This window comes from Mirounga leonina, unplaced genomic scaffold (genome assembly GCF_011800145.1).
Source record: "Mirounga leonina isolate KUSES-001 unplaced genomic scaffold, KU_Mleo_1.0 Mir_53, whole genome shotgun sequence".
Lineage (NCBI taxonomy): Eukaryota > Metazoa > Chordata > Mammalia > Carnivora > Phocidae > Mirounga > Mirounga leonina.
Genome location: NW_023270807.1, coordinates 95,594,895 through 95,609,510, shown reverse-complemented (window position 1 = coordinate 95,609,510; position 14,616 = coordinate 95,594,895). Strand labels below are relative to the sequence as shown.

General features: G+C 36.4%; 1 protein-coding gene across 8 annotated transcripts in view; it reads right to left on the bottom strand.

The window, feature by feature from the left end:
• UTRN (utrophin) overlaps positions 1–14,616 on the bottom strand; it is a 496,689-nt gene that overhangs the window by 36,932 nt on the left and 445,141 nt on the right. For 7 of the 8 annotated variants that reach the window (XM_034990899.1, XM_034990900.1, XM_034990897.1 and 4 more), the window contains 3 exons: positions 12,694–12,851; positions 11,024–11,190; positions 9,973–10,084 (listed from right to left, as the gene is read on the bottom strand). In XM_034990899.1, the coding sequence (XP_034846790.1) occupies positions 9,973–10,084; positions 11,024–11,190; positions 12,694–12,851 (437 nt within the window). Of the gene's footprint in view, positions 1–9,972; positions 10,085–11,023; positions 11,191–12,673; positions 12,852–14,616 lie in introns of those variants that run through there. The other variant, XM_034990904.1, reaches the window with a different exon arrangement.

Here is a 14,616-nt window from a genome sequence, read left to right as displayed (position 1 = left end):
CAGGAAAGCTTCTCTAACTTCACAGGGCTCCTTCTTCCATTGCTTTTGCTGGGTATTCAAAAATAGGGCACTTGAGTTTGGGGATTTCCTGGTCCTATTCCCTTGCCCTACTCTGGACTAGACCATTTCTTTCTTTCATCTCTGTTGCTTTGACCTGCTATGTTGGTGTCATTCCTAGCAGTTTATACAGCTTGAGGCTCTTTTCCTGGAAGGAAGCCCTGGGGGGGTCAGGTCTAAGGACTCCAGAAGCCCAGAGCACCCCAGCATCTTCAGACCTTCCCCTCTGGGCCCCTCCCAGGTTCACAGCTCTGCTCCCAAATCAGCCCTTTGAGCTCTCCACTGAACACCTGCTGTCTGTTTTGGGGTTCTCCATTTCTCAGGCACCTTGCTTCCTTTTCTTTTATCTTACAGATAATGATATCTTCATGCAGGTTTTATGGCTAGTGGTGGCTTGTCAGCACCCAGATTTATTTTGGGGGATATCTTATTACCTAGTTTTATTGTAAATGTTGCCCAGAGAGTTGGCTTTTTGTCTAGTTGCTCTCTTTTTACGTAACTAATTTAGAAATGGGAAGAAAATGACAAAGACAAAAGATATTGAAAAATTCTACCACCATCTCCCCCAAATCCTTCTGGCTTGATTTTTAACAAGCACATAAGAACTCACATATCCAAATGAGGACTGCCTTTCAAATTGTCATTTTTGGAAAGCTAATGAAGGTGAGTCACTGTGAAAAACATTTTAAAACTAAACCTACACAGACAAGTGGGCTTTGAATACTCAAAATTATACTTCCCTCCACTATGCTGCTACTAAGTAGCACAGAGATAATGATGAAAACTTATTTGGGTAATAACAAGTAATTACTTCTCAACTTGCACCCCACCAACTAACACAAATGAATGCATAAAATACAAAAACATGTTGCTGAATTACAAATGCTTCCCTGGGGTAAGTCTGTGCATGTAACTCTCTACCAAAACATTAAAAACTCCTGTGTGTAAATTGCCGTCAGATGATTTTCACTCGAGTTCTATTTTGCCAACCAAAGTTGGTAGTATTTTAAATTTTCCTTCATTTTATTCCTTGACTGAGGACAAATACAGACATCATATAGAGCAAATTTAATCTATTTTTTACTTGTGTTTGTATATCTACATATAAATCCATATGTATTATTCTACATATCCCTGTTCATGTTTTAAACTATATATTCTTATTGTAAATGCTGACACCTATGTATTATTGAACTTCAAAAACATGGATATATGACTAAGAGTCTTTTCCTTCTTATTAATGTGAATTACAAGGAGCAAAAAGGCGAAGGTACAAAAGAATCTAGAATTTAGATATGCTAACCCTCACAGTATTGTAGTCAAGTAGATCTTTGAATAAATTGCTTTACTACTTCAGCTCAAAAGACTCCTCCTATTAACATGAAAGATCCACAAAGCAAAACATAAAAAGGACTATTAACAATGATGTCAAATAAGCTAGAGGCCAAAACATCCAACTTCTAAATACTTAGCAATTTAAGCAAAACACCAAACAACTGCAAATAAATAAGCAAAACCATATTTAGTTAAAATCTCCCCCAAATTCCTCTGGTCGGCTCATAACTTGGGATGGCAATATTATCTAATTCTTTAACAAATGCTCCTATTGTTAGAGCTTTAACTACAAAAATGAATAAATTTTAGACACAGTTAAAAAAAAAAAAGGAAGTACAAAGAGGAAAACCAAGGTTATATAAACAACACAGCCATTTGGCACATGAGTAGAATAATTAAACACTACCTGTACCATTTTGCACAAGTGCAAAAATCACTGTTGAAAAGCATCATCATTAGCAAGATTTATTTCTTAAACATAGAAGTCAATAATCTCAAATGGTATATGCATACTTCTAAGGAGTCCATCATTATCACAGGACTTATCTTACAGACGTTCCAATATTTTTTTTTTATAATTGCAAAAACAACTTCTCAAGATTGATTTAAGTTTCATTGATCTCAAAAAGTTGAAATTCAGATACATTGAACTCCATGAATAGAAGGAAATCAGTAAGACAAGCTTGAAGCCTTTCAAGTTCTAATGGAAAAACATGAAACTAAAAAATTAGCATTAACAGAATCACCAAGGGGTCAAGAATAAGTAGGGTAATAAGGCATCCAATGGAAAATGGATGTTGTCCAAACCTCAACTGAAGAGCTAATGACACACTCTAAATGCACTGCACTTACTGGGAACACAGGGTAAGGTGAGCAAGAACTGAAAAGCCACTTCAGGATGCTGAGGTCAGAGAAGGAGCGATGATGCTGCACAATGAGCCTGCTGGCAAATGTCCCAAGTCTCATCTGATGAAGCAAGACTGCCAAAAACCAATGACACTAACGCGATGTAGAGCTTTCCAAAGAATGAAACAGCATTTTCTGATATTTGATTTTCAGAGTCTTGCTAACAACATATAGTTTGCAAAGAAAAGATGTGATTTCACTTTAAAAATAAAGCTTTTTGCAGCCTAGGGATAAATCCCACTTTGTCATGGTGAATAATCCTTTTAATGTACTGTTGGATCCTATCAGCTAGTATTTTGGTGAGAATTTTTGCATCCATGTTCATCAAGGATAATGGTCTGTAATTCTCCTTTTTGATGGGGTCTTTGTCTGGTTTGGGGATCAAGGTAATGGTGGCCTCATAAAACGAGTTTGGAAGTTTTCCTTCCATTTCTATTTTTTGGAACAGTTTCAGAAGAATAGGTATTAATTTTTCTTTAATTGTTTGGTAGAATTCCCCTGGGAAGCCATCTGGCCCTTGCCTTTTGTTTGTTGGGAGATTTTTGATTATTGCTTCAATTTCCTTAGTGGTTATAGGTCTGTTCAGGTTTTCTATTTCTTCCTGGTTCAGTTTTGGTAGTTGATACATCTCTAGGAATGCATCCATTTCTTCCAGATTATCTAATTTGCTGGCATATAGTTGCTCATAATATGTTCTTAAAATTGTTTGTATTTCTTTGGTGTTGGTTGTGATCTCTCCTCTTTCATTCATGATTTTATTTATTTGGGTCATTTCTCTTTTCTTTTTGATAACCCTCCTACACTGTTGGTGGGAATGCAAGCTGGTGCAGCCACTCTGGAAAACAGTATAGAGGTTCCTCAAAAAGTTGAAAATAGAGCTACCATATGACCCAGCAATTGCACTACTGGGTATTTACCCCAAAGATACAAAAGTAGGGATTCGAAGGGGTACGTGCACCCTGATGTTTATAGCAGCAATGTCCACAACAGCCAAACTGTGGAAAGAGCCAAGATGTCCATCAACAGATGAATGAATAAAGAAGATGTGGTATATATATATATATATATATATATATATATATATATATATATACACAATGGAATATTATGCAGCCATCAACAGGAATGAAATCTTGCCATTTGCAACGACGTGGATTGAACTGGAGGGTATTATGCTGAGCGAAATAACTCAGTCAGAGAAAGACATGTATCATATGATCTCACTGATATGAGGAATTCTTAATCTCAGGAAACAAACTGAGGGTTGCTAGAGTGGTGGGGGGTGAGAGGGATGGGGTGGCTGGGTGATAGACATTGGGGAGGGTATGTGCTATGGTGAGTGCTGTGAATTGTGCAAGACTGTTGAATCACACACCTGTACCTCTGAAACAAATAATACATTATATGTTAAAAAAAAAAAAAAAGAAGAAGATAGCAGGAAAGGAAAAATGAAGGGGGGGAAATTGGAGGAGGAGACGAACCATGAGAGATTATGGACTCTGAGAAACAAACTGAGCGTTCTAGAGGGGAGGGGGTTGGGGGGATGGGTTAGCCTGGTGATGGGTATTAAAGAGGGCACGTACTGAATGGGGCACTGAGTGTTATATGCAAACGATGAATCATGGAACACAACATCGAAGACTAATTATGTAATGTATGGTGATAAACAAATAAAAAAAATAAACCTTTGTTTTTTCTTAGTAGAAAATTGATTTTTCTACAGTTTCTAGAAATACTGAAAGTACAAAACTTTGGTTTATTTCCCCATATATTTAATCAATATTGGCAAGAATATGCTTGAAACTGTTGCTTTAAAAGTAACATGCACTTGCTTAGAAAGTACAATACAAATGTGTTTTAAGTGTTATTAAAGTAATAAGCTGTTTCCCATGGAGGTATGTTTTTCCTGTCCTCCGCTCTTCTTACCAAAATCTCAATGAAACTATCAGTGCAAACTAATCCTATCTGAACCTTGCACATAAGCAGAGAATTTGGTAAAGATTCCACTCCATCAATTTGAATGCTCAGAATAGCTGACATTGCAGACTTTTCTAGCAATAAAATTTTGCAAACATCCCATCTCTTCTCCCGGAGCTAACACATCTCTCACACCACCTTCTTATTCTGGCTCACAGTTTGGTTCCTTGTGCCTGTATTTGCCAACAAGCAAGTACCCTATTCCCTCTCATTTCTCCTTTTCTCTCCTGGACCACTGTCCCTTCCCAGATGCACACAGCCTCTGATTAGTTACTTCCTTTCCCCAACATCATGGACTCTGTGTTCTTTGATGTATATACACACTCCACTACATCTTGTTCATATCTGCAACCTCAACCCTTCTCTTTCAGTGAATCTTGATGGTCCTGTGATAAAACATCTTCCCTACCAACCTCTCCATGATGGGCTGTATAATCTCTCTCCCACAAAGGCCAAGAATAAAGGAGGTTTACAGCATTTTGCTCTTAGCCTCAGCCTTCTCACCAACTAAAACTAATGTCCCCGTCCACTCCCCTTTGACCATATGTGGCCAGACCCAGCTACCACCTGTCACCTTCTGGAGACATACTGATGATCTTCTAAATGCCACCTCATCTCAAAACCTTTTATGTTCCACATTAGCCACATACTGGGGTATGTCCAAACCTCAGACCTCATCACTACTCAAAACATTATTTGGTTCCCAATTTCTAACTTGGAAAAAAAAAAAAAAATGTTACCCTTGCTCCTACTTCTTTAATACGAACAAACCTCTTCTTTCCCCCACAGCCCTTCAACCCCTTTTGGGATTTCTTCAGTATGGGGACAGCCCAAAGCAATCCCAGTATTATTAACACTTTTGTATCATTCACTCCCTTGGCCTTCAACTCTATCTACCATCCTTTAATTCCAAAGCGACTGAGCAGTGATGGAGTCAGTGCAAATCCTTGCCAATTAACCTCAGCTGCACTCCTATTGCAAGGTAGCAATCAATTTACTCATCTCTTGTTGACTCATGCTTGCCCCCAGTAGCAATTCCAAACCTTTTCCATGCTCCTTAATATTTAATCCTATCTAGCTCTCGCTCACTGGCAGCAATTGCATAAACTCTTAGAAATCATACATGAAACTCATCATCCTCTCTCTCTAGTTTAAAGGGACAGCTTTAACGCAACTGATGAATTATGGAACGCTACATCTGAACCTAATGATGTATTATATGTTGACTAACTGAATTTTTAAAAAGGGGGCTATCTTTTTTCTATGTCCTAACATACAAAAATGTGTCTAATGTGAATTAAATTTTGGTTATTTGCAACAAAGAATATAAGCAATTTCTTAAAAGATAAAATTAGGGTCACTTTCATTGTGAAATTACATGATCACAGACTTATTCCAATAAAAAAGAAACTGAAAATCTGCACATCTTTAATATATAATGTCACTATTTTTTAAATAAATAATAATCCCTGAATTCAAACATGTAGGTCACAGGTAACAATAAAAAATTTTGACTATTATCTTGAGCCATAAACTTAGTCATTTAAAAAAAATACATAGTCCTAAATTTCTCCACATAGAGATCTTTACTTTCCTTCATTGTATTTTCACTGTATCTTCAGTCCCCAGCAAAATGCCTATATAACTGGATACCCAACAAACATAACACTCCAGCAAGCATACAGGACACAGTTTGCTAATGTGCCAAATTACATATATTTCCCTAAGGCAGTAAAATCACTAAATCCAGGCCACCAACTTTGAACAAATCACCTTTTCTAAGACTTAGTTTTCTCTTTAAAATGAGGATGAATTAGATGACTTCTCAGATCTTTCCAGCTTTAATATTCTATCATTAGTATTTATAATATCAGATATGAACTCATTTAGCTTTTATGAGCCAGCTTTAAGTGTAGGAAGAAAAAAGGAGTTAAAAAGAGAGTGGAGGGGATAAAAACACATGGAAAACAATACAAGATAATACACAGTCAGGTACTAACTGGTGAAACAGAAGCGACTGGTAGAGCCCGCAGGGTGAGGCGTCCTGGGAGGGGAAGCCGGAGGACGTTGGGGAGATTTTACACACCAGTGAGAGTTGAGCTGTTTTTGTGAAGGGGTGGCATTTGGAGGGATAGAGAGAGAGAGTGGTGACAGGGATGAAACAGAACCTATGTCACACTGCTGTTTTAGATGACCTCTTACTGAGCCTAATCACTGTCCTTAAACTCCTTAAATGTACAAAGTGGGGTTAGAGAATGGTGGGAGAAAATACGAGTTTAAAAAAGTCATTTTCAAGAGAAAGGAGAATTCTACTTCACTTCTGTATATAGATGTTTTACTATCAGTTTCATAAAATGCCTTCATAAATTATGATAAGAGAATTCACACACCATTAGTCTGCTTACATCTGAAGACAAACATTGTCACAGTCAGCTGATGTGTTTGAAGAAATATTTCTGGAGCTTTGAGGGTTTAAAATAAGACTTCAGAAAACCTTTAACAATAAAACATTCAGATTCAGGAAGAAGGAAGTTGAAGGGGAAAGAAATGACGTCAGTAATATAACTAGAGCACCATCCCCACCACAAATGGAGATGCTCTATGAGAAATGCAAACGTCAAGATCTGCATGGAAAGGTTTCACCTATTTGCATGCAAGCGGTGCTTATTATCATTGCATTGAAAAACTCAGATTTGAGTTCCTTTTCTAAGACAGACATCAAATGAGTTTAGGGAATGTTGGGTAAAAGACAGATGAAGTATAAAAAAAAGCTTACTTAAAAGAGGAGAGCAAAAATCCAAAGAATGTGGATGAAAAGAAAGAAAATTTGAGAACCATTAATTATTAATTCATTACTATTCAATTCAAGAGTATACCGTTCAAAAATTCAATTTACATATATTTCTAGTTACTTTATCAAAAGCTGTGGGGTCAAATGCAGAAAATAACCTGTCATAAGATGATCTATGAGTAGGCTGCTGATTAAGATCACTACCTAAACTTCAGAAAGAGGCAAAGGACCTCCCAAAGCACACCTACAAAAAGGAAGCCATCCTTTGCAATGCAGGAGAAGGACAACAATGATTTTGCAAAAATCTATGTAACAAGAAGAGCTTTGGGTAACCTACAGATTTCATTTTAAAATGAGTTTTTATGTATCAGTGAAATGCATCAGTGTATCAGTGATTTGCCAGCATTTCCAAATGGCCAATGACTACTGTTGAAGAGATGTAGATTTCAAATTGTGTGGGTATTTTGCAAAATCATTAGGAATTACATTTAAGACCTAGAAAAATAGTAATTTTATACATCTTTACTTACTTTATACATCTTTAAACATGTCATCATTTTTATACATCTTCAATGTATACTTACTTTGTGATTTTTCCCATTTTTTGACATCAGCTCTTTATAATCAGTTTCCTAAATGCCTACTTCTAATCATGCAAATATTAATACTATACTTCTCCCCAATTTCTTATAACGACCAGCAGGGTTCTGTACAATCTGATACCGCCTTTCTCTTTCATCTCATCTCCTACCACTCTCCCTTTGGTGGATGGAGAAATTTACCCGTTTCTTTCTGTTCCCCTATCATTCCCACCTCTTTCTTTCCCATCTGCCTGGATATGTGACCTGCGCAGTTGCAGGGGTCCCACACGCACAAGCTCCCCAAGTTTGGGTTAATGCTCTGCTGTTGCCATCTTAAAAGTTATAAGACATTTTGAACAAGGGGTTCCACCTCTTCACGATACTCTGGGCATTTCAAATGACATAGCTGGTGCTACCCAGCACCCTCTCCTTGTGGAACATGCTCCATTTTTCTTCTGTGCTCCATCTACGCCAAACTCTTTCCCATCTCCAGACTTCTGTGTCTACTGTTTCTTCTCTGAAATGTATTTCTACTAGTTCTTCACACACCTGCTTCTTTCTCATCCTTCAGTCTCAACTCAAACGTTAACTTCTCTGGCCGACCTTCCCTGATTTCTTTATCTAAAGCGCCTCCTCTAATCTTCTATCTCATTACCCATTTATTTCTTTAAAGGCGCTTACTATAATCTGTAATGATCTCATTTATTTGTTTCCTTGTTCCTCGTCACACATTCCCTCCTCCTAAATGGAAAGTAGCAGGAGAGACAGTAATCTTGTCTATCCTGGTGGTACAATGATGAATTAGAGTCGAGAGGAGTGTCTGACACAAGGTAAGTACTCAGTGTTTATTTGTTGAGTGAATAAATATGTTAATCATAGTAATAAATGGTGCTTCATAAATTTTCTTGGAGGATCTTTATCCTAGTTAAAGTTATTATGCACTATGGGGATTTCATCTATTATAATCGTGCAGAATTTTCTGGAAATTTCCTCTCCATATATGGGGTACCTATTTGAGATAAGATACCCAAGACTGTGAGATTTATATGTGTGTATTTTATAAGCATTGCTGTTTTTCTGTCAATTTATAATCGAAAAAGTAACTCAATTCCCTAAACCTAAAGAAAATGTACAGCTCTATGAATAAATTTTGGTTCACTATTTGGAAGGAAGCTAAAAAACAGCTCTTGACAGCAAATGAAGATAACTTCAGAAAAAATAGCTTTAAATCAAAGAAACAATAAGAATCAGTGTCCAATGCTAGCGAGGCTGTAATGAAATCGGGGTATTAACAAAATGTGACAATAATGTAAAGAGGTATAAACATCTTTTGGAAGTAAATTAACATGAAGAATTTTGGCCATAAAAATACTCATATTCATCAACCCACATCATTTATTTCCAGTATTTTATATCATGGAAATATAATTTATGCAATATAGAGAAAGACCTATTTTCACAAAGATATTTATATGAATGTTGTTTATAGTATCAGAAAATTGAAAATAAACATGTGTCCAAATAAATTTGAGGGAGTGGTTAGATAAATTTTAGTAATTCACTCAATTAAATATTCTGTAACTAGGAAAATTACAAGGGGACAGCATTTACTCTACCATATGTTCAGTGATTAAAGCAGGATCAAAATAACATAAATATAAAAATTAATCTTAACAAAATCAGAGATTTGATTTGATTTGATTCAGGAGCTAGATTTATGAATTTTTCACTTCCTCTGTTTTCTACTTTTTTGCTAATATAAAAATATGTAATTATGAAAACATATTTTAAATGTGTCTAAAAGAGACATGGTTTCCATCACATAGTATCATTTTCAACGCAGGCCAGTGTGAGCTCTTAAAAAGAGCTTGCTACCAAGAAAGTTAAGTTTAAAATCAAAACACAGATGTAAATAAAATGTAATAAATTAATTTTTCTCAAAAAAGTATAATTATTCTATGTTAATGAATTCAACATAGATGTATTTGTTTATAAGAAAACAAAAAACACAAAATAGTTAAGCAGTCTTAAAAGTGATTTTTTCCCATAAAAATTTAAGTCTAAACATATTGAGTAATTTTGACGTTTGTTATTTTGAAAGCAATATGACATTTAAAAAAAACAAGAGGGGTGCCTGGGTGGCTCAGTTGGTTAAGCATCCAACTCTTGATTTTGGCTGAGGTCATGCTCTCAGGGTCGTGGGATCGAGCCCAAGTCAGGCTCCTCACTGGGCATGGAGCCTCCTTAAGATTCTCTCTCTCCCTCTTCCTCTCTTCCCACAAACAAACAAACAAACAAACAAACAAGAAGTGGCTCATTACTCACAGGTATACAATATTCCACCATTGGGTAATGTAATTTGTGACCTTTTGCTGTTCGACCCGAAAAAAAGCAACTCTGGCAGACATCATAGTTAAAATGCTTTAGGCTTCTATACCTAGAGAGAAGAAAAGAAAATTCATTAGCTTGCATGCCTATTATTTAGTCATGCTATTATTTGCATGCCTATTATTTAAATCATTCATTGGTGGTAAGGAATGCCATTCACCCAAAGCACCATGGAAATAAAAGGTAGATTGGCCACAAAATGTGGAATTTTCTTAGTATCTTAGCTCCAAATTAGGGCCAAGAGAATCTTGGATTTCACAAGGGAAATTAATGAACTCACCTCCCAAGTGAAAAAAAAAAAAGCAAATTTTTGGAATTCAAGTCTCTAACGCATGTTTCCATCGGTTTCAACATTATGTGAAGACAAATATCCACGTCAGAAGATTTTCTGTAATGTGTGAAAGTGAATGCAAATGGCCGAGAAGGAGAGTCATGTTTATTAGCTTGACACATCAAATTTTTAAAAATCCATTACACCATCAATAAGAAATGAATCTCAAAATTCCCTGACAAAGCTTCCTCCAGTGAGGGTGAACAGCAGGTTAATCAACTTCATAACAAAGTTGGGCAGAAGTAACACAAAGTGATCTGGTTACTTCTCAGTATTTAAATGTCGCTTTCTGACTACTAAGTTTGACCCCAAAGGCCTTGCAACATCACCAAATTCCATCGGGGCCATGTAAGTATAATGAGTCATACAATTATCATGCATGAACATTTCTGGGATCTATGTAAATAGAAATTCAGAAAAATCTCTGGTTCTGGAGCAGAGTGGTATAAATAACAATAATAATAATAATAATAAAATAAGCTTCATGTAGTAGCTATAAGAAGGAATGCCATTTTCAGATAGATGGAATATGCTAAGCATCCCATTTATTGAGGACACAACCCCCCAGTGGGAATCAGTAGGAAGGGATGAATGCTAAAATTGCAACAACAGAACAGAAAACAGTCTCCTGCTACCACGGGCAACAGATCATCTCACCTGAATCCAACAATTGGACATTCTTTACAGATGTTGCATTTAGCCTGATGCTTTGCAGTCTCAGCTGCTGCCACTCGATGTAAAACGGGCAGCCAAACCATGGACTGTGGTTCCAGACGCATCCAGTCTATAAACTCTTTCACGCTTATCTCTGGCTTGTTGTTATTCTGGTAAAGAAACACATATACTCAAAGTGAAGAAAACCTCTTCATTTAAACTGCAGCAGGTGTTGCTTTATAATCTTCTGAAAATCTATATAAAGTGAAAGAAAAGTTATAGAACTCTTTCCAGGTGAGTTAAATCATAAAATAGTTAAGGTTCTTCATGGAGAGAAAATTCTAGAATCTAAAATTAGAAAAAGCAGAAATTATCATATAGGAGGAAGAAAAAAAATCCCAAGACCTTAATAGGCTCAGATTTAAAACAAATAAAAACCCCAAACCACACAATTCTTCGTACTATTTTCACATAAATATTTTAATCCTATAAAACTTACTCATGTAAGACAGTAAAAATTTGAGAAAGTAAAGACTCACTGGTAACTTCCCAAATTTGAAGGTCATTATAGATGCTAAATAAAAACTGGTATCTCTGTGTCCTGCTCCACCTGTTACAACATTACACTGGGAATATATTACCGTGAATATACCTGGCAGCATTTCCAATTTGATTATGATTAATTGCATTAAATGCCTTAGTCTCTCTTTAGAACGTAATACTGACTAATTTTCATATGTGCAAAGTTAAATTTGTAACAACATCCTTCTCCCACGTTTGTCAAGGTCACTGTATGAACCAGTACATGGGAGAATCATATTTAGAATGTTCATTTGGTATTTTTTTGTATTTGTAAAATAAGTAAAAGGGCCATTATAAAATCTAATAACCCATAACATCAATTCTCCTTAAAGAGATGGTGTGAGCTTTTTTTTTTCTCAGCAATAATAAATCACTGGATATGCTTTGGCAAAATATCTATAGCCTTTTCCTTTATGCATACATATAACACCAGTAGTAACATTTCTAGAATGCTTTTATATACAGCAAGCATTAAAAAGAATTTTGGGGTTTGTATGGAAGGAAAAACAGTAATCAATCAATTATGCAACTCAGTATGTAGTTACACTTTCATGAGCATCAAAGGGAGACAGAGGAGATTCAAGTGAAAATAGATAGTAGGAGTACAGAACCTCACCTGAAGGGCTCAGAGAAGGATTTTCAGAGAATGTGAGGTTCAAGCAAAGATCAAAAGAAAGAATAAGGATCAGCAATGAGAACAAAGTTTGTAGGTGAAGGGTAAGGAAGACTATTCTAAACAGAGGGCACATGCCCGAAGGTGCTAGGGCAAGAATGAAGGAAGGAAAACTGCACCTGGAAAGCAGACAGCATGGGAATGAGGGGGAAAAGGTGAGGCCCGGGGCAAAGTCAGGGCCAAACCACATCAATCTAAGAGCATATTTTAATGATGTGGGGTTTTATCCATTGATAAGTAGTAAGTCTCCTCGAGGAGGTTGCTGTTCCTTGAATCAAATGTGCTTGAAGAAATAAAACACAAATGTACCAGGACAGTACCCAATGTCTTCTACCATTTGGTTCCCTGTTTGAATTCTCAGAACATCCTCAACACCATTCCTGACACATTCTACGTACCAGTGATCCTTCGTGTTTACCTGTTGGAAGCAGCTGCGAACACTGGGTTCAATATTACTGCCCCCGAAAGCCGCTACTTCCCCCAGCTGCCGAGGGATCTGGATGGCATCGTGAAGTAACAGGCCAAGCTGCCTCTGGTCACACATTTCTGTGGGCCCCGCCACTTCCTTAAAGAGATCTACGAGGAGGAGAGCCCAGAGGTTAACTTCTATCGGCTGAGACTGTTCTTTTATGTAAACCATATCCTTGGTTTTGTCAATTGAATGATGTAGATTAAAAAAAAAAAAATCACATGGACATGAATCACATTAGTTATCGAGGGAGAAATTTCATGTAAAAACAATCCACTTTCTTACAGAAGTGAATACTTTTTGGAAAGAAATTTCTAAGTTCTAAAAATTAAAAAAAAAAACACATAAATTCTCAATGCTTTTCATGTGAAGTTTTACAAGAACAGAAAAAAGGGGAGTAAATATTTATTTGATCCTAAAAACCATTTTCAAACAATATCTGGTAAATGGATATCTGAGCAAAGTGTATCATTTTGGGGTGTTTTTTTTAAGGGAAATAATGCTAAATCTAACACTGCCAACAGTGAACTTTCAAACAACTGAGCCAAGCCCGGTGATACTGACATAGTAATTATAATGAAATGTAACTTTAACTATAAGCATACATAGAAGAAGCAAATCCAAGTTAGATAAATTTAGTTTTCATTATCATTTGTTCACTTAGATTTGGTTAGAGTTCCATTTGTTTTTCTTTTTTTTCTTCCTTTTTAAAAAATTTGAGTACAGTTGACACAATGTTACATTAGTTGCAGGTGTACAACATAGTGATTCAACATCTCTATACATGGTGCTGTGCTCATCATAAGTATAGTTACCATCTGTCACCATAAATGTTATTACAATGCCATTGACTATATTCCCTGTGCTGTACCTTGTATTACTGTGATTTATTCATTCCATAACTGGAAACCTGTATCTCCCGCTCCTCTTCACTCATTTTGCTCATTCCCTCACCCCCCTTCCCTTTGTTAAAAATAAGACTATCAAAGCCACAAAATATTTATCCAAGACTCTCAGGATGCTCATTTTAAACCCATTTCCAGGAAGAGACCTCCTAGGTAATAATGCTCTACACAGGAAAGTACACATTCCAGTGACATCAATCATGCCAAACTTTCCTCTTTTGAGGAAGACGACTATACTACTCTGCCACAGTTAAGGTAAAACTACACACAAAACATAAAAGAAAAGATTCCTTAACATCTTGACATACTTCCGAATTCTGACAGAAGTTCACATTTTCATATTATAGTCAGAAACAAGAAGGACTATCAAGGATGTGGGGACAGGTCACAACCTAAAACTCAAGTTCAAATGAATTGGCACAGAAGAGATGCAAAAGGCCATTCTGAAGGATCTTTGTGTGTTTTTGATGAGGAAGAAAGCTATAAGCAAGAAGGTCCCGCTGTTATTAGAACCTAATCAAGGGATGTTCTCAAGAAGGCACGAGCAGAGAAGGAGATGTCACCAGGGTGAAGACACGGACATTAGCCATTGCAAAATCAATGTGCATTTGGATACCAAGTGACCCAGAATGGCACCTCTGCCGCTGAGTTTGGAGAGCAAATTATCTTCAATATTAATCTAACAAAGGAAATAGTAATGAGCAAGTGTTCTGATATCACTGGGGCAATCAAAACTAAAATCAGAGTTGCTAAGGACCTCAAAATAAGAAACAAAACAAAACCCCAGACCATCTCCAGAGTCTCAATACTCACAGGAAAGACTTAAAGATTTCAACCCAAGAGATGTCTTATTTAATTAAGTACTAAAATAGCATACTTCATGGATTAAGATAAATATCAGAAGTTTTCATTGCAGGGCCTCTGCTTTCCTTGCCATAATCTGAAAATTTAATGTGAAATAATACAG